The sequence below is a fragment of the Natrix helvetica genome, assembly GCF_964273705.1.
Source record: "Natrix helvetica genome assembly, chromosome: 2".
NCBI classification, from domain to species: Eukaryota; Metazoa; Chordata; class Lepidosauria; order Squamata; family Natricidae; genus Natrix; species Natrix helvetica.
The window spans coordinates 127968909-127988562 of NC_138552.1; the positions used below are offsets into that span (position 1 = coordinate 127968909).

A 19654-nucleotide genomic window follows, 5' to 3' on the forward strand; every position below is an offset into this window, starting at 1 on the left:
GGGGGGTGCGGTTTGCCTGGTGCTGGGCTCACCTGCTTATCGGTCGCCCAGCTCCGGCGGGGGCTCCGGGCCGCTCGACCGCCGCTGGCTCCCTCCACCGCCACGGAGCAGCGCCGCCCCCAGCCCCCGTGGGGCGCTCCAGCCCACAGCGAAGGCGTCCTCAGGCGCGGTCGCGGGCCTGCCTCGGCTTACCAGAGCTCCGTCCACAGCAGCCCCCGGGGTGGTGGCAGCCCAGCCTCCAGATCCCGCCTCCCGTCGTCAGCCCCGCAAGCCTCTTGCCCGGACGAGAAGGCGGAGGCGCTTGGCCGCGGTCCCTCCCTGCCCCTCCCGCTGCCCTGACGCCCCCCTCTCCCCGCTGCTGCTGGATCGCTCCCCTGTGCCAAGACGGCCAGGCAGGCTGGGGGGGGGAGGCCGCGGCATGCTGGGATTTGTAGTTTCCCCGGTGGCTTCCCTCTTCCCTCTTCCCTTCAAGATTCAAGATTTTCCCACGGCACACCAGGCAACATCTCGCGGCACACTAGTGTGCCGCGGAATAGTAGTTGAAAAACACTGCTCTAGACTAGAAGACCTTCAAGGTATCTTCCATCCCTATTTTTCTAAGGCTAGAGGAACTTACCTGTAGCCATTAGGATTTTTATCAAGTAAGGACTTAAGTACAATTATTTGGAGCACCTAGTGATTTATAGTCTATCTTAAATCTGGTATAATCTATTCAGTATAAATTCATTGGTTCTGTACCAGGAATCCAGCATGTCTGCACTTAGGCTTCAATCAGAACTGGTCAGAGTAGAGACAAGTTTGGTTAGTAATGTTTAATTATGGGCTTAAAATCATCTATCAGCCCATTGGTTGCTCTATTATGTTTTCAGTGATATTCACTTGGAAGGGAGCCTATAAATAGAAGTTCCTTCCATGTGGCCTTTCTCAGAACATTTTATTTTGGCTGGTCTCCAGTTGATTTTACCCGACCTTGCTATAAAGCCCTTTCTTCAGGGCAATGTGAGTCGGGTGGAGGGGAGGGCTTGGAGCCTTTGACTCAGGGTTGACTCCTGGCAACTACTCAACAAGTCTTTGCAGTTTTCCTAGTATGATTTCAGAAGTGTTTTGCCATTGCATCTTCCTTGGGGCTGAGGGCCCCTAGAGCCTGCAATCACCTAGCTGGCTTTGTGCCTAATGCACAACAAGAACTCAGTCTCCCAAGTTTCTCACTAATAAACCTGCTTATAAGAGAGTACAGTGGCTCACATGGTTAGGATGCTGGATTGACAATTGGCAATCCTGCATTTGAAGCCCGAATGCTGCTGCATGTTGGGGTGAACTCCCATCATTTGCTCCAGCTCCTGCTGACTTAACAGTTTGAAAGCATACAAACATGAGTAGATAATTGAGTAGCACTTTGGTGGTCTCATTAACGGACATGAAAGGAGCCTCCAACTGGGCATCCCCTGGCCAATGGTGATGTAACCAACTGATCCTTTCACCATGCAAGCACTTTGGTAGTTTGGATGTGGAAGTGGTAGTAGGCTGCTTATACAGTCTACATACAACTTCGACTCTACTAATGGATGGTAGAAAATTTGTTCCTATCTGTTTGCGATCTGGCAAGACTTATTTAGTGCTACCACATAGCAACCCTTTGGGAGTACTTCAAATCTGTTTTGCTTCCCTTTTGGGGCCATCTTATCTGGAGTACTTAGAAAAAGCTCTCTTATTTTCAAGCATAGGATAAGAGAGAAGAAGTGTTGTCTAAAGAGATAGCTTGGTTCTAGTGGATATTCACAGGGAGCGTGGCTCCTGGGGCTTCATGAAAACATCCATGTTACTTTCTTCATAGCACTACAGAAGTGACTTGCCACTATCTTACAGGATGTTTTTCCAACTGCCCAGTCCAGTTCATATTCCTTATATTTCCTGGGAATATTCTATCCAAGTAATAATGAGATTCAACCCCATTCAGCTTTTTGAAGATCAATGTCAAGCACAAAGAATCAGGACTGCACATGAAGTTCCAATTAAGCCGATGCATTGCTCATGCCTATACACAAGAATCAACTAAGACTCAACACTAAATTGGTGCTGGATAAGAGTTAACAGGACTCAAGAGGGGTTGGACTTGAAGCACTTGCAGGAACATAACAATTCTAGATCCAATCCTCTCTTGATTCTGCCTCTGCTTGTCCTACAACTAGTGTTGATCAATAAGACAGCAATTAAATTATTTGCTCCTAACTGTGGAGCTTCTACAGCTCCTTCTCCAAATCATAATAATCTCACTAGAAACAATGTTCTAGCATTAAATATTAATATTTAATTATTTTAAAATAACAAGCATGTCTAAAGTCCTTTCCCCCACTCACATTTTCTGTACATGCGTGAACGTGGCTGGAAGAGTGCTTGGAGGGGATGCTACTTCTGTGCAGGCTGTCATTCTATAGTGCTTAAAAGCCCATTGGAAGCCATGGGTATGAACAAGCTGCCATTCTATATTACCAGATGGAGAGAAGGAAAGGAAGCACTTTATGTTTGAACACCACCGATATGGAATAAGGATATGTATGTATGTATGTATGTATGTATGTATGTATGTATGTATGTATTATTTATTTATTTATTTACTTACTTATATCCCGCCTTTATTATTTTTACAAATAACTCAAGGTAACAAACATATCCCACACAACATCCCCTTCCTATTTTCCCCACAGCAGTCCTGTGAGGTGAGCTGACCTAACAGAGTGATTAGTCTAATGGTCATCCAGCTGGATTTCATGGCTAAGGTGGGACTTGAACTCATGGTCTCCCGCTTTCTAGCCTGATGCCCTAACCACTAGACCTCCTTTTGCAATCTTCTGACAAGCAAAGTCAATGGAGAAGCCAGATTCATTTAACAACTGTGTTGCCCACTTAACAACTGCAGTGATTCACTTAATCTGAGCGAGTCCTTGGGAGTCCTTGGGAGAAAGGCGGCATATAAATCCAATAAATCCAATCTAATCCAATCTGTGGAGAGAAAGTGCGTAAAATGGGGTAAAACTCACTTAACAAATGTCCCACTGGGCAACATAATTTTTTTCCCTGCTCAATTGTGGTCATACGTTGAGGACTATCTGTATGTACATATAAAAATACAAAATAAAAATAAAGACAGATTTGCATGGAAAAATCAATAATAAAATGTTTTCGTAGATGCTGTGGTCCCAGTATTTTCAAAATAATTAATGCTAAGCCAAAATCTAGGAAATCCAGGATACTGGAAAACCTGGAGAAAAGATCATACTTAGTTTACCTGTGCATGAAAACCCAATCCTGTCAAATCCATTCCAGGCTTACTTTCCCTCTATGCCTGAATATCCTGGAATGGTCAGAGCAAGAAAAATGTAACATTTTCATTTAGCTCTTAATATGTAAAAAATATTTTTAAAAACCTGTTGCTTTTTTTACCAACTACTAGACCAAACTGACTAGATAACACTTTTATATGAAGATTTTGTAAAAACCTATCTTTGTAGGCCTTTCAATAATCATAGGTAGATCTTTGAAATTAGTAGAAATATACTTTTTTAGAGAATATATGAAGTTCAGAGCATCACCAAACAGCATCGTTATAATTAGTTGCCTGCTCTTGTCAACTCCTGTTCAGCAGTCCTATAGATCCTTTTTAGCTGTTTTTGTCTGAGATTGTGGACAAGTTAAAAAATAAAACAAATGTCTTGTCAGTAGACAAATTTATCTGTGACTAAGTATAGATATTTATGGATGTGACTGAATTTTCCTTCTTTACAATTTGGAAATATCCTTTAGATTTTCATTGTGGCACGTGTGTCTCTGTGTGTATAGGGGCAATCAACACAAACTCCAAGCCACACTCCCCCAGATTCCTATTCTTTCACAATATACAAATTCATGGCTCATCCTGATGCAGGATCATGACTGACTAGAGAGAACATTTCTCTTTTAAATAGTAAAACCAGACAGGCCAGGAGACAGCCCACTATGAATCTTGAGGGACCAGATAGGATGGATGTTTATGACCTATTTGGCCAAATCTCAGCTTTCATGAAAGAACATTCACAATGCCAATAATGACTCAATAATGGGATCCAGAGGAATACGTAGATTTGGTGCTATTTCTTAAAGCAAAGGCAACATGATTTTTTAAAAAATATTATTATGTATTTTTTATGAATCAAATGAATGCTTATAACGCTTTTAATTTTGAATAGAAAAGAAATTGAAAGGAACCTTGGAAATTTAGTCCAACCCGCTGCTCAAGCAGGAGACCTTATACCAGTGATGGCTAACCTTTTTCTAAAGGTGTGCCAAAATTGCACATGCATGCGCTATTGCGTGCACACAAGTGCCCACCCACCTGCGCATATGTGCATAACTACCCCCACCTGTGCATCCACACACGACCCCACCATGCATGCACGCACAACCCCCATGGGGTTTCCTGAACCTGGGGATGGCGAAAAATGGCCCAACCGGAAGTGAACCTGTTTTTTGCTCTCCCCAGGCTACAGAGGCTTTCCTGAAGCCTGGAGAAGGCAAAAATGACTTCCTCCGGCCCTCCAGAAGGCCGAAAATCAGCTGAAGGCTGCCGTGCCAGTAAATATGGCTCCATGTGCCACCTGTGGCACATGTGCCACAAGTTCACCATCACGGCCGTATACCATTCCAGACAAATGGCAACTTCTGAGGGCAAGCAATTCCACTAATTATTCTCACTATCAGAAAATTTCTTCTTAGTTCTAGGTTGGATCTCTACTTGGTAAGTTTCCATCTGTTAATTCTTGTCTTCCTTAGGTGCTTTGTAGAATAGGATGTCTGACTCCTTCTGTATGGCAGCCCCTGAGATATTGGAACACTGCTATTGTATCACCCTGGTCCTTCTCTTCATTAGACTACATATACCCAGTTCCTGCAACTGTTCATCATATATTTTAGTCCCCAGTCCCCTAATTATTTTCGTTGCTCTTCTCTGCACTTTGCATTTCTTCTCTGCACTTATTTGCTTTTATTCTGTTGTAAGCTGCTCAGTCACTTTGACAATGAAATGAGCAGCATATACATTTGATGGATGGATGAATTTTATACTCCACTTCATTGGATGCTCTTCCCAACATTAACAGGAATATTTCTTAGAGGACTATATACTGGTAACTCTTCATATGGGCTATCTTAATTTAAAAAAAGTGAGAACAGATGCAAAACAAAGTTGCATTATTTATTTAAAGTCTAAATCAAGGTTTATTGATTCAAATCTTCATCCATTGATCTTAGAATAGATGTTTTCTTTTTCTTTCTTAATTATGTTCATAGTAATAGTTGAACAGTTGTTGCAAATTGTACTGGAACAATGTTAGAAGTTCCAACTCAAAAGACCTCCAAAACTACAGTAATGAAGATACCCAAGTGGAACTTTTTTGTTGATCCTTATAATGTAGATCTTTTAGAAATTAATAAATAGTAGCTGTAAAAACGTCTCAGATTAAAATATTTTAAAGTTCTCAATAAGACACAGAACAGGCCCGTTGCCATAGGCGAACTTCTCAGACATGGAGTTGTGGAGGGATTAGCAATCTTTTGAGGCCAATGGCCACACCTGAAATATTGGAAACAAATCCCAAATGTTCTCCCCAAAATATCTAGCACCATAAGCATGGCCAACTATCAGTTTTTTATGAGCCAATGTTATGAGGTTCATTAATGATTTAAAACATTTTAAATCATCTATATCTTGCTATATCAATTGATCTATCATCACTTCTAGCGTTTCAGAAGGTTGTCTATTTACCCCAATTTATTTGTGACTTTCTGCTAGACAAACAGGCACACTTCCAAAGCACTGGGCTACAACCACTACTACCTTTAATTTTGCCTATTCAGTCTGTGTGGGCCTCAGTAAATAAAGTCAATACCACAGCCTGGCACACTGGAACATTCCAGTGTCTCATTTTGGTTTTTTTTTAAATTCAGGTGGGCAGGGAGGTTGGCAGGTATCTGTGGTCACTGAGTTGCCTCCCCATGTAGTTTTTCCCAAAGGTCTCACTAGACAGTGAGGTTGAAGCCCTTTACATATCCTGTTGCTGAGCTATACAAAATGATGGAGCCCTTTAAATTGCACAGTCAAGGCACACACTAATGCAAGAATAACCTGCTTTGAGTACAGGCCCCAGTCAGCACCGGGTGGCAGTATCATTATTTTTACGGTAGTTTCCAAATGTTTGCCAAAGGCAGCAGGCAGAAAGTTTGTTCCAGTCTGTCTTCTTGAATGAAAGTTAACCAAAAGGATTTGTAAAGGTTTTTAATATTTGAAGAGAAAAGGATATGATTTTAGAAAAAAGACAAAGAATTTCCCATATGAAGCTACTGTGAATAATGCTATCAAGGAGTACACATACTTTTTTTAATGAGCTGAGATAATTAAATGGCTAATGACTGCGTTATCAACAAAGAAAAATTAAATTCCAGCAAGGGGGGGATAAGTACAAATTGGGAAAATAGTATTATATATATATTGATATATAAAAGAATATGTTATAATTATAATAAGCATATTAAATTTAGAAGTTGGAAGATAAAATCTATGTGTATGTTATTGTATTGTTATTGTCAACACTGTAAAAAATGTATTGATCCAGTCATTGTTCTAATTAGTATTCTTTATTATAGTGTATGTAGAAGCTGTAAGGGGGGTGGTGTAGATTGACTAGGCATTTCACAGCGATCATCCCAGTGCGTCTTGCAGGCAGGCCCATCCCGTTCTACCAACGGCGGAGCCCAAACTGTGCCCCGCCCGCTCCACCTCCCAGCCAAGCCGGCTCCCTTTTTTAACCAGGTCTATTTACAACCGCCGCCACCGCTGCCACCTCCCGAGGCCGGCCGGGCTGCATTGTGCCCCCTTCCAGAGCCGGCGGCTTTCCCTTCTCTTCCTGCTTTCCCGCAGCAAAACAGTTCAGAGGCAAAGTACGAACGGAAGAAGCTGCAACAGCCTGAGCTACTGCCGACCCCGCCCGGCTCCTTTCAGCCTTATGCCCTGAAATCCGGGCCAGGGCTCTCTAAAGTGCCAGGGTGGTCGAGCAGCCGGCCGGCTCTGCGCCTTCCATCTTCCACTGCGCCGTTGCTTGCTCCTGCTGCATCCCCAACTCCGCGCGGCGTGGCCGGCTTGGGGAGGGGGGGGGGAGTTACGGAGAATGCCTCCCGGATCCCGGGCTCGGGACAGCCGAGATTAGCTCCCGCCCCCGTCCCTCCCCCTCTGGTTCCCTCCCTCTCTCCGCTTCCCTGCCACTTCAGCTCCGGATGCGCCTTGGCCAGCGCTCGGCAGGCACGTCTAAGCCGGGTTTTGCCCTCCTGCAGCTCCCCCTCTTCCTCCTCCAGCCGATCGAGGCTTAGCTCGCTGCACCGTCTGAACAAGATGGCGGGGTCGGTGGCAGAGAGGGACGCGGTGGTAAGTGGCCCTTTCCTAATTTCTTCTCGGCTCCCGGGCGGCAAGGTGAGAGCCGGGCGTTTCAGGTGGGTCGGTGGCTCCTGGTTCTTGTGGCCTCTCGCCGCGATCCCGCCTAGCGACGGATTCGAGCTGGGAGAGGGGAGCTGCGGATTGGGATCTGGAGAGAAGGAGGGGGACCTGTTTGCAGCGGCGTCAAGAAAAACGCCTCGGGGACTGAAAGGCGGTGGGGAGGGCTGGATTTCTTATTCCTTCTCCCTGCCGGTGTGTGTTTGTGTGTTGAGGGGTGATGGTGGAGATAAACCTATTTTGCGTTTTTGTACCTGGCTGATCAGGTGTGTGAGATGCCCAGATGGGGAGCGGGGGAGGGGTACGTGGATCTGAGCAGTCAGACATGAATTGTACCTGGAAGACTTTGCTGGGGAATTGGGAGGCAACACCCTTTGTTTTGCGAAAGGGCTGGAGGAAAAAGATGGATTCTCTCTTCAAGACTTAAAATGAAATTGGCGCTCTGTTGCTCAGCCTCCCCCCCACCTCCACCCCTTTCTTCCTCTTTCCATGTCCCTGGGCTGAACACAAAGGGCGCCTTCTGTGTCTGAATGTGTTGTTTTGTTTTTGCTTTTAGAAAATAGATGACAGACTTTTAAACAACTCCTTGGGATCCCCAGTTCAAGCCGAAGTGTATTTTCCACGACTGGTAAAGGATTTGCTTTCCCTCTCTCCCTCTCTTTATTATAATCTGGCCTGATCTGGCCCCCTTCTCCTTCCACTCGGTAATCAGAGGCTACTCATTTTGACTCCCTGCAATCCTTTTCCAGATTGTCCCTTTCTGTGGGCACATCAAAGGAGGAATGAGGCCGGGCAAGAAAGTCGTGGTAATGGGCATCGTGGATCTCAACCCAGAGAGGTAACAAGACACAGGCCCACCCTGCTTTCTTCTCCCGGCAGGGCTTTTCCATCCCTGTCCATGCATTCCTTCTCTCTCCAAGAACCACGAGAGAGAGAAAAAACTGTGTTCCCACAAGAAGAATGTATCTGCCCAACATCCATCATTCCCGAGGACAGTTATTTTTATCTGTAGTTGTAAATATAGAATGTTGGTTTCTTATTTGACCTATAGGGAGGAGGCAGATATAGATGTAATATTTATTTTTAAGGGAAGACTTCTTATAAATGGGCACAAGGAGGGATGCTTCACACGTGGTCTCTGGGTAGAGAGTGTCTCCTTGGTAGGGGTGAAGGAACTAAGTATGTTGAGAAATGGCAGTACAGAAGATACAAGTGGTGTACTTGAAACCTAAACAACACCAACTATAATTATTGTTGGCAATGCTAGCTAGAAAGACATTTGTTTAGCCATAAGCTGCATCTTGGATTTCATTGCTTCTTTTGGTTGAGTGAGGAGATATTCTTGCTTTTCACAGTTTTGACATCAGTCTTACATGTGGAGATTCAGAAGACCCTCCTGCGGATATAGCAATCGAACTGAAAGCCATATTTTCAGATAAACAGTTCCTCAGGAATTCCTGCATATCTGGAGAATGGGGAGAAGAACAGTCATCCCTTCCATATTTCCCATTTATCCCTGACCAGCCCTTCAGGGTGAGTACTGAGAGTTTATTGACTAACCACTGACACTGTTGACACTGATGTAACTTTGATGGTTTTGTTCTGGGTGTGTTTCAGTGCTAATTTTTGCCCTCTAAATAACACTGTATATATACTTTATCTGTAGGAATGTAATATTAGGCAAAGACCAAGAATACATTCATTCTAATGGCAATTTATTCAATCCAGATAGAGGAACATGACAACAAATAAAAGATGGCAATATTTAGAAGCACAGGAAACTTTCTTGGCATGGTTATTATAAACATAAATTAAAAACACTCTATGTCATGCCATTATTTGAAGTGGTTGCCATATGATTTCTATACTCATTGGTATTGTCTCCATGGCTTTTTGTTTTATTGGGTAGGTCTCCCTATTCTAGGTTGAAGTGCTTTTCATATATTGCTACTCACTCTCCTGGAGTGAGTTTAGCTTCTTATATCTATAACAGTTATAGCAATAGTGTTTTTTTTAAAGCACGCTTAATGTATTTGGGTCTTATTCTGTTCTTTTACATCATCTCATTATAATAAGAGAAAAGGGATGTAATACAGGTAGTCCTCGACTTAAGACTACAATTGAGCCCAAAATCTCTGTTGTTAAGTGAGACATTTGTTAAGTGAGTTTTGCCCCATTTTACGACATTTCTTGCCTACAGTTGTTAAGTGAATCACTGCAGTTGATAAGTTAGTACCATGTTGTTGAGTGAATCTGGCTTCCACATTGATTTTGCGTTTCAAAAGGTTGCAAAAGGGGATCACATGACTTTGGGACACAGCAAAAAGTCATAAGTATGAACCAGTTGCAAAAGCATCTGAATTTGAGTCACATGATCCTGGGGCTGTTACAAAGATTGTAAGTGTGAAAAATGGTTATAAGTCACTTTTTTCAGTGCTGTTGTAACTTTGAATGGTCACTAGCTGAATTATTGTAAGTTGAAGACTACCTATATAATTGGATGCACATTCAAATGAAAAGCACTCTTAGACTCTTGACGTAGAGATAATCAACAAAACAAACTATGCTGTCATAGCATTACATTCAAATGGAAAGATAGATTTTAGAGCTGCCTGTACTTTAAAAAACATTCTCCATTATTCATTCAGGCCTTAGGAAAAAAAATGCTTTTGATGTAAGAGCAGCATTAAAGATGCATTGTGAAAATAATTTGACTCATTAAATCAGCTACTTTTTTTCAGGCTCACACAGAAGCCTGAAAAATGGAAATAATAAATACCTTTAATAAATAGCAGGAAAAAAATCCCATATTCATGATTGTGTGAGGTCATGGATTACTAGATTCGTCTCCTCTTTTGACTCCATATACATTCATTGAAGATACCCATGCAAGACTAGGAGGAAGAGCATTGGATTCCTCAGATGACACTTCAAAATATTACATTCAGGTGGTACATGAGAAGGTTGGGAAATAATCAAGACCATCTGCAGTGGTTCCTCTGTTTTTTTGTCTCTGAAAATGTTTGCATTTAATTTTCATAAAATAAACTGCCCCCTTATAGGGATCATAAATTAAAACTTCATTTAATGAAACATGCAATTTGATTACTTACTTACTTTACTTATTTACTTAATTTATTTACTTACCCTAGTTTATTTCTGAAGATCCTGAATGACTTATAAAGATATTGTTGGGGAGGGTTAAAAACTTGTAATAAATTCAATTTATTACAATTTGCAAACAATCTGATGAGCCATCATTTAAAACAGGGGTGTTAAACTGGCGGCCCACGGGTCAGATGCGTCACGCAAAGGCCACGCCCACTCAGTTCTGCAAATGGGAAAAACATCACGAAATGTCACATGATGGCAATGTGACACTGCAAGTTTGACACCTGTGATTTAAAGGTCTTATTTGTCCCCCAAAGCCCTCATATTTTCACAGCTATTCCAAAATAAGGACAGTGTGGTTCAGATATCAGGAGGTAGAGTTTTCCAAAGGAAGGTGTCATAGTGGGACTGGATTCTTTTAAACTCGAGGCGTATTTAGGTTTGGAAGGATGGCAATTGACAGAGAAAAAGACAGTGGCAAGGTCTATGCTTTCTTTTACTATGTATAGTGAAACTATTTACATAGTAAACATATAACAGGTACGTACAACACAATCCTGGCTTTTGCTGGTTATCAAATCCTAATCTGTCTCCCAGAGACTATTCTCTAATTCTCCTGCTAACTGCTTCACTTCTTTCCTCTTCATTCTATCTCCCTCTCATTTCTGGGCTTATTACAGAAAGTGAAAAGAAAAGAATGGGCTCAAATCCTTCTGGATCCATCTGGCTGGTCACCTTCTCCCCTCTTGGGGGAAGAACCACCTTCAGGATTTTCTGCCCAGGCCTTCCCCGTAGATCAGAACTTTTCCAACAGTAGTTGGTTCCCTGCTTCTTGGTTGAAGATGTCATCTCCCCGGGACTTCTCTTCCCTTCCTCCACCATGGATTTCTCTTCTCTCTTACTGGATGGAGAAGTGTTCTGTGTGCTTATATAACTTCACACTTCACCTTTTCTCTCCAGCAACTCCCATATTTTGCATCTTTTTTTTCTCTCCTCTCTTTCTCCAATTTTGGGTCAGAACAAAATGGAATGTCCCCCAGCAACTGAGGAGGCAGATGTCCCTCTAGGACTCTAGTCCCCAAAAGTATATACCAGGCTGGGCCAATGGAACTGCAGTCTCTGCATCTCCCCACAGGTCAGCTCATCAGCCCTTGTGACATCACAGCTACCTCTTAAGAATTGAGCTTCTCCCTTTTTCTTTCTTCATTTGTTGACTCTCACCAATACAACAGCAGCCATAGCCGACCACTAAGAACCATATGCCACACAAGGTTATCACTGAGAAAATTTGACTATATGTTTCCTTATATGTGGTTGGACCAGTAACATTCCTATACAGGTAGCAATAGCAATAGCACTTAGACTTATATACCACTTTACAGTGCTTTATATCCCTCTCTAAGTGGTTTTACAGAGTGAGCATATTGCCTCCAACAATCTGGGTCCTCATTTTACCCACCTTGAAAGGATGGAAGGCTGAGTCAACCTTGAGCCTGGTGGGATTTGAACTGACAAATTGCAGGCAGCTGGCAATCAGCAGAAGTAGACTGCAGTACTGCACTCTAACCACTGCGCCACCGAGGCTCTTAGGTAGGCCTCGCCTTACGACCACCACTGAGCCCAAAATTTCTGTTTCTAAATGAGACAGTTAAGTGAATTTCCCCCCATTTTACAACCTTTCTTGCCATAATTGTTAAGTGAATTACTGCAGTTGTTAAGTTAAGAACATAGTTGTTAAGTGAATCTGGCTTCCTCATTGACTTTACTTGTCAGAAGGTTGCAAAAGAGGACTCACATAACAAAGCCCAACTTTGTCGTGTTATCTACCTGCTGTTCAAACATGGACTGCTAGTATAAAAGGAACTCCAGGGTGTAAACACAATCCCACACAGAGCCAAAGATAGACTACATCCAATCTCAATCAGATTTTTGATCCATAGTCACTTTGTCTTACTGAGGGTTCAATGTTAGCCTGGTTTTCTCATCCAGATGCTGACAGCCTCTAAGTACTGGGCTTGTTGTGATGGAATATTTAACTGGATATCATCTGCGTATTGATGATGCCTCACTCTGTGCTCATCTCTTCAAAAACTTCACATAGTTATTCAACAGCATTGATCTTATATCTCAATGGTGATCGCATACTGATCTCTCCCCTCCGCTGACTGGAAGGACATTCATTCCTAGATGACTTACTGGGCTGGAATGAGAAGAGAAAAAATAATGGTGTTTTTTAAAAACTTTTTAAAGTTTTCTTATGTATCTCATATATTTATTTTACAGTCTTCCCCTGGGGGACTCTGCTCTGTAGGACAATGATGAGAAACAGTGCCATATAAGGAACAGCACTGAAAAACAGAAACCCGTGCTATTAAAAGTTTATACTTTGCAAACTGGACTTTAATTCCTTTGTGAATAGTGCATTTTGGGATTATGTGATTCCTTGTCTGTTGGTGGAGGTCATTTAGATCAATTTATATATAAAATGCATTGCTTTGTTCTTAATAAGTACTCAGTGGAAACTTCAGAAACCAACAATTTAATGATAGATTTCAGTATTGTTTATTGCTGTTTTATACTTTTTAAAAAATGTGAGGAAGAAAAAGTATAGGGAAAGTGGTATGCACAGATTTGAAATTAGCTCGGAATAGCTATCAGAACCAAACAAGTCCTGCATTAGTTTCCAATGGTTGTATGGACTTCTCCAATAATGTCACCGTTATCCTAAGAGCCACATTACATTTGCTTTGCAACACTGGTTTTAGGACATGAACACAATATATTGTTTAAGGAGTCAAGAGCAAAGGAGGGAATCATTTGGCATTGGTCAGTCAAAGGAGCTGGAATGACAAGGAGCCCAAACAAATAGAATCAAGAAATCCAATCACAGCCAGCAAGCGTAAATCTGAAACATTGCCAAAAGCTACCAAATCCAACATTAAAAAGGCAAAGAATTAGCTCAAGTGGACAAGCAAGACCGTTGGGAAAAGGTCCCTAAAGTGGAATTAGTGTGTTATTATTTTTAAAAATATGTCCATTTGTTCATTTTATCAATCATTTTATCAGTTGTCATCAGACCCTGCCACAAAGCCTTTGATGCTGATCCCAGTGGCCATCCATGGATTAGATCAGTGTTTCTCAAACTTGGCGACTTTAAGTCCTGTGGACTTCAACTCCCAGAATTCCCCAGCCAGCTATGCTAGCTGGGGGATTCTGGGAGTTGAAGTCCACAGGACTTCAAGTTGCCAAGTTTGAGAAACACTGGATTAGATCACCATCTAAGAAGGCAGTTCCTTTGGTTCCCTGGTCATAAAGATTTGTAGCTTAAAACTACGGTAGCGTATTCAATTTGATTTGCTGGGAGTAAACATTGTAGCTATTTGAAAAGTAGCCCAGTGAACCCTATTACATGGGCCATTGAATAATCTTGTTATAATAAGCTGTTAAACAACCTTCAAGGGTAGCCCTATAAAGAGCACACTTTTTATAATCTAAGCCAGTGGTTCTCAAACATGTTGGTCTCAGGACTCCTTTAATTCTTAAAAATGATTGAGAATCACAGAGAACTTTGGTTTACACCTATGATATCTTGATGTTTACTATATTGGAAAACTGAGTAATTTAAAAATACTATTTAACTTTGTGAACCCCCTGAAGGGATCTTAGGGAGCCCGGGCCACACCTTAAGAACCACTAATGTAGGCAAAATATCATTTGGGTTTGAGAACTGGATTTTGTTGTCTTATAATGGTAGAAATGAATATAATTCCTTGTATGTGTTTGGCATAGTATTCTGTGAATCATAACGCTCCCGGCAATGATCAGTGATGATGTTTTCAGCAAGTGATTTATTCTTTTCAATGGGCTTCCCCAATTATAGGGTATAATATAGGGCCTTGATGGCGAACCTGTGGCACACGGCCTTGCTTGTTTGTCTTCTGGGTTTCTGGCATGCGTGCACCTGCGATAATCAGCTGTCCTTCGGACATGAGGCAGTGCTGAAAACCAGTGTGTGCATGCGCGCCAGCCAGCTGATAGTTTGGTGGGCATGCACGCTAAAACCTGGAAGTTCGGCTTTTCCGGAGCGTGATCTCTTCGCACACGCAGCAGTACTGAAAACTGGTCTGCACACCAATCAGCTGATCGTTGGGCATGCATGCGAGGTAGAACCCAGAAGTTCAACTTTTCTGGAGCGCAGCCCCGATGACTGTGGCACGTGCAATGTTTCCGCGCAATCTTTTCTGCTCTCAGTGCCGAAAAGGTTTGCCATCACTAATATAGGCATCTTCCAGATCTACTGGATGATAGTTGCTGTAATCCCCAACAGTGTGATCATTGGTAAACTACTCCAGCATGTTAAATCATTGGTGGTCTGCTCAATTGTACTTCATTTGGAATCCTAGAGATATTCATTGACAACCAGACGAGGAAAACTCATTTGTCAGTAAGAAAATTTGGGGAATCATCTTGAACACTGTTCCAGCTTCTAAATTTTGTAGGGGTTGAGAAGAAATTTACGAGTTAGGTGCAATTCAGGATTTTTTTTTCTTTTGTATGGCAAATATTTGCTTTTAAGTAACTATATATGAATAATGAAGATGAGACCAGAACATTATTTATGGGTATTTGGAGAGCTTTAATTTTTTTTTAAAGACTCTAAATGAAATTTTGCTATCGTCTTCCATTCAAAATTATCATGGTTTAAAAGGGCTTGGTTTTGATTGATTACGCCCATCATCACTGAGTGCTCTCTTTCTTTTTATTCACTGATACCAGAAGTGAATGTCCTAAACCTTCAGGGCGGTGCAAAGTCCCAAGAAATAGACAGCAAAAACGTATTACAAATTGTAATAGTTAATGTTACAATAAAGCGAGATTATTAACCACATATAGTAACTATAGATATATCAATATGCTTAATTTTTATTAAATAGAGGCAAAATAAAAAGTTTTATTTCTGTCCTGGTAGCAGCCAGTATTTTTGGAAGGTATAAAATCCCCACGTTATCATTCAAGATTTGGGTCCATTTTTTTTAAAAAAAATCATGTTTACACACCCTAAGATCTCACAAAGGACATTAATAATTGCTTCTATAGTTACTAAGTTCTCATATACATAGGTTTGAATTTGAAATAGTTGGCATGAAACTTTAAAATTGTAGTTATTGCTTCATTGGGTTGTACAAGTAAAAGAAAGTTAGTACAACAGAGCACTTAAGGTTTTGCACTAGGCTTGTGGAGAACAAATCTACCTTTAGACACGAAAGCTTGAGGGAGGATCAGGTGCTGGGTATTTTCTCTCTCAGTGTAGCAGTGGTGATATTGTGGAGTGAAACCGGGTAAAAATCCTAAGTTAGATATACTGCTTTCAGTCCCTGGAAGAATGCAGGATATTAATTTAACAAATCTTCAACTGTGTTCAACTAGTAGCAAAATGATACAATTGGCAAATAAAGCTATCCTTTTTTCCTCTGTGCCTTTCAGCACAAATTACAAGATCTACACAAATTAACTCCGTTTAAGGAGACCATGGGAAAGTCCAACCACACCTGTAGAAGATGACTTGCATGAGGTTGGATGCAATCCTTTATTTGCATCAATTAGCTATTAGATCCTGTCTCTTAAATACTAAATCAGAGAAAGATTTATATTCACACCACAGATTTCCTTTAAGTATTCTGAAAATATATATAGTGTTGCTGATGGAATAATTCTGCAAAATCTAAGTTGTGGATATGCTTTTTCCATCTTGTTATGGGAGGCATTTAAGTATTAGACCTGTGCACACTTATCCTTGCATTAGAAAAAAAAGGCCAGAATATTATCTATGAGATTCATAATTAACATGCTAAAGAAGATACCTCAGCTATTCTGTTGTATTTATATTGCATGATCTGCATTGTTATTGTACCATACTGCCTTTTCATCTTCATCTACACCATGCACCCAATGATGCAATTTTAACCCATCAGTACTTTGATTATGTTCATTTTACTTTTCCATTCGCTTTGGTTAATTACTACTTGAGTTAATAACTGGGAAACTATACTTATTCTCTGACTACAAATATGAAACTGAATTTGACTTGGGGGCTTTAGTGACGTCCATCAAAGATTCTGTGAGAAGGTTTTCTTTCCTCAGCTGCAAATAACCTTTCAGTTCTGCATAGATCATTGTATCTGTTTACTTGGATTGCAAAAGAGATCACTCTGTGAGTGATCTAGTCCAAACCACAAAGGTGGTCAAAGCTATGTAAGATAGGTAGAATTTATTATATCAACACTACTTGTGAGTTCTTAAAATGTTCCTTCCAATTAAACTTGTAGTCCTCATCCATACTTTATTTCTTACAGGTTGAAATATTGTGTGAACACCCTCGTTTTAGAATATTCGTGGACGGACATCAGCTTTTTGATTTTTACCATCGCGTTGACAAGTTATCAGCTATTGATACAATAAAGATAAATGGAGACCTCCAGATTACTAAACTTGGTTGACCTAGGTTTTTCAAGTTATTATTAAAAAAGAAAAAAAAAGATAACCAAAATTTTAGATTCCAAATTGGCTCGGGTTCTGTTAGCCTCTGTCTGAAGAAGCAATGAGAATTTCATTTGGGACACCCAGCTACCAGACAGAGATCATTATTGTCTTCTCAGCAGCAAAAGACTTGTTGATGAATTGAGCTATTGTTTATTTGAATGAAGAAAGCACTTAATGATAAATAGATACTGAGCCCTCCTTCTTTTATGGAACAAAAAGCCTACCCCTGCTGGATAATCACATAATGGATCTTGAAAGAGTTACTTCATTGTCTAAACTATATAAGTTATCCATCTTCACAATAAGAGGGCAGGTTTGGAAGTCAACTGCTAAATCGATTACAACGGTGACTTTTCTTTTTGCAAATCATCATCCTCATCATCATAAAAAAGTTCTCCTGCACTTAAGGGGATTAATGTAAGTGTAACACCAATCACAAAATCAGGCCAAATATGGAAGCCATTATTCAACGCCTATAGTTGATTTTATTCAAACCAAGAGGATCCACAGATGTTAACAGTGCAGTCTTGGCTGGACACTGTGGCAGTGGTCTAGCACATGCTTATCTCCTTCATCCCACAGAATCAAGGGAAGATGGTACACCTAATTACAGGATTGTGACCACTTGAATTGCCAAGGAAAAAGTAGAAACTGAGTAATGGCTTCTGAATTTAGCCTGCATATTTTAGTCAGGGTATGTGTATAGAATGTAGGTCATTACATGTTTTGCACAATGTAATATTAATACAATCTTTTAAGAGCTTTCCTCTAGTTTATTTATTGGTGCTCATTGTGTTAATGTATTAACAGAAAAAAAAATCAAACAATATTATTGAAGCTTTAGAGGGGTAAAGTATAAGCATTCTCAATATACAATGTTATAGTAACATATCATTTTGGAAATACTTGCTGTTTTATCTTAAGGTGGTCGGGGATATTTTTGTGGTGCCCTCACAATGTCACAAAAGATTATTGTCATGTTTTCACCAGAAATTGCTTTCAGTATGTTGTATTTTTGCTGTAAATGGTACTCAGAATTCACTCCTTCCCTCAGCTAATAAGGATTTCTAATTTGATTGGGATATGCATACACTGCAGTCCTATTACACTCATTATCCAGGAGTAAGCACCCTTCTGGGCAATGAAATTGATTTCTAAGTAAACATTATAAGAAAGCACTGTTTGAGTTTGAGAATACCATGCATTTTTTGCAAACCAATGCCCTTGGTGGCTGCTGTCCTGGTTGAGGAAGAGGATGAAATTCTCCGCTCATCTAAGGACAAAAATTTAGCCCTTATAAATGGCCCAATTTATAATTTAATCTAATTTTCCTAATACAGGAATATTGGATGTTCACAAATAGTCTTCGAAGAGAATAACTGTGTTATTATAATTATACTACAGAATGAGTGGAACACAGTGATTCTCCCCCCTCCTCCCTTTGGTACTTTAGTAATCAGTGCAATTTACACACATGGGACCATAAACACAGTGAACAACAAAGGGTTTATTTGAGTATTACAGTGTGAAGAAAAAGGTGTATTTGCATTATTTTTAGAATTTGTATTATAGGGACTTTTAAAGACATTTATTATGGAGACTTTTGTAGTATAACTTTTTTTAAAGGCAAAAAAAAGGAACAAAATAATTTATGCTTGAATCATAAAGAAGGTCTGTTTCCATCAATCAGAGCGAGAATCTTCTTATTTAAGATTATCTACAATAGCTTTATTGTGCATCAATTCATCCTATCTGATCTTTGAGTTCACGTCTATAACACAGTTAATGAAGTGGAGGCATTAATTTGTCTCTTTATCTAGAAGTCTGTAGAATAAACATGGTTTGAAGTTTAGGAAAAACTGGAACTGCATCACCCCCACCCCCCAGTCTATCTGCATGGTCCTCTAAAAGGAGTAACAGAACTTTTTGGCACTCTGGCACAAAATAGCTATAGCTGATGAAAAATTGCTTGAGAAAGTGGGGAACAGTTGCTGCCTTGTCTTTAAGAGGTGGAAAAGGATTCCAAAAGATTCCTTCAGGATTCACTGCAGCCAAAGGAAGTACTACAAAGTAACTAAAGCCACGGGGTCTTCACCAATTTACTGGGGAGTTAATTTTGCTTAATATCAATGAAATTATTGTTGTTAAAATTTGTTGTGAAACACACTAAAATTCATTCACTGATGGATGTAGGATTTATTTCTACAAAAAATATACTTAGCAGTCATGCCATAAGACTACCTTAGGCACATTTATTTGGGCAGGTCAATTAGACGTGAAAGTAATTCCCAAATAATCTTAAATAAAAGCAGAATATGACAAGTTTCAGTCATATTCATACATAGATCTTTTGTGCTGACTCAAGCTACTATCGGGTCCAGGAACATGATGAACAGCCCAGTCTGCAAACTGGTTTACAAGTCAGAATTCCTGAAGCTGCGTGAAACTAATCACAGTTTTAAGTATGCAAATTTTCACTTTGAAATA

At 40.5% G+C, this 19654-nt stretch overlaps 1 protein-coding gene across 1 annotated transcript; it reads left to right on the forward strand.

The window, feature by feature from the left end:
* Positions 1 to 6955: 6955 nt before the first annotated feature.
* Positions 6956 to 17932, forward strand: LGALSL (galectin like). The gene is made up of 5 exons (XM_081941165.1): positions 6956 to 7450; positions 8073 to 8144; positions 8266 to 8354; positions 8872 to 9049; positions 16981 to 17932. Exons 1-5 carry the CDS (start codon positions 7418 to 7420, stop codon positions 17122 to 17124), a joined length of 516 nt encoding a protein of 171 aa, XP_081797291.1. The 5' UTR covers positions 6956 to 7417; the 3' UTR covers positions 17125 to 17932.
* Positions 17933 to 19654: the final 1722 nt, after the last annotated feature.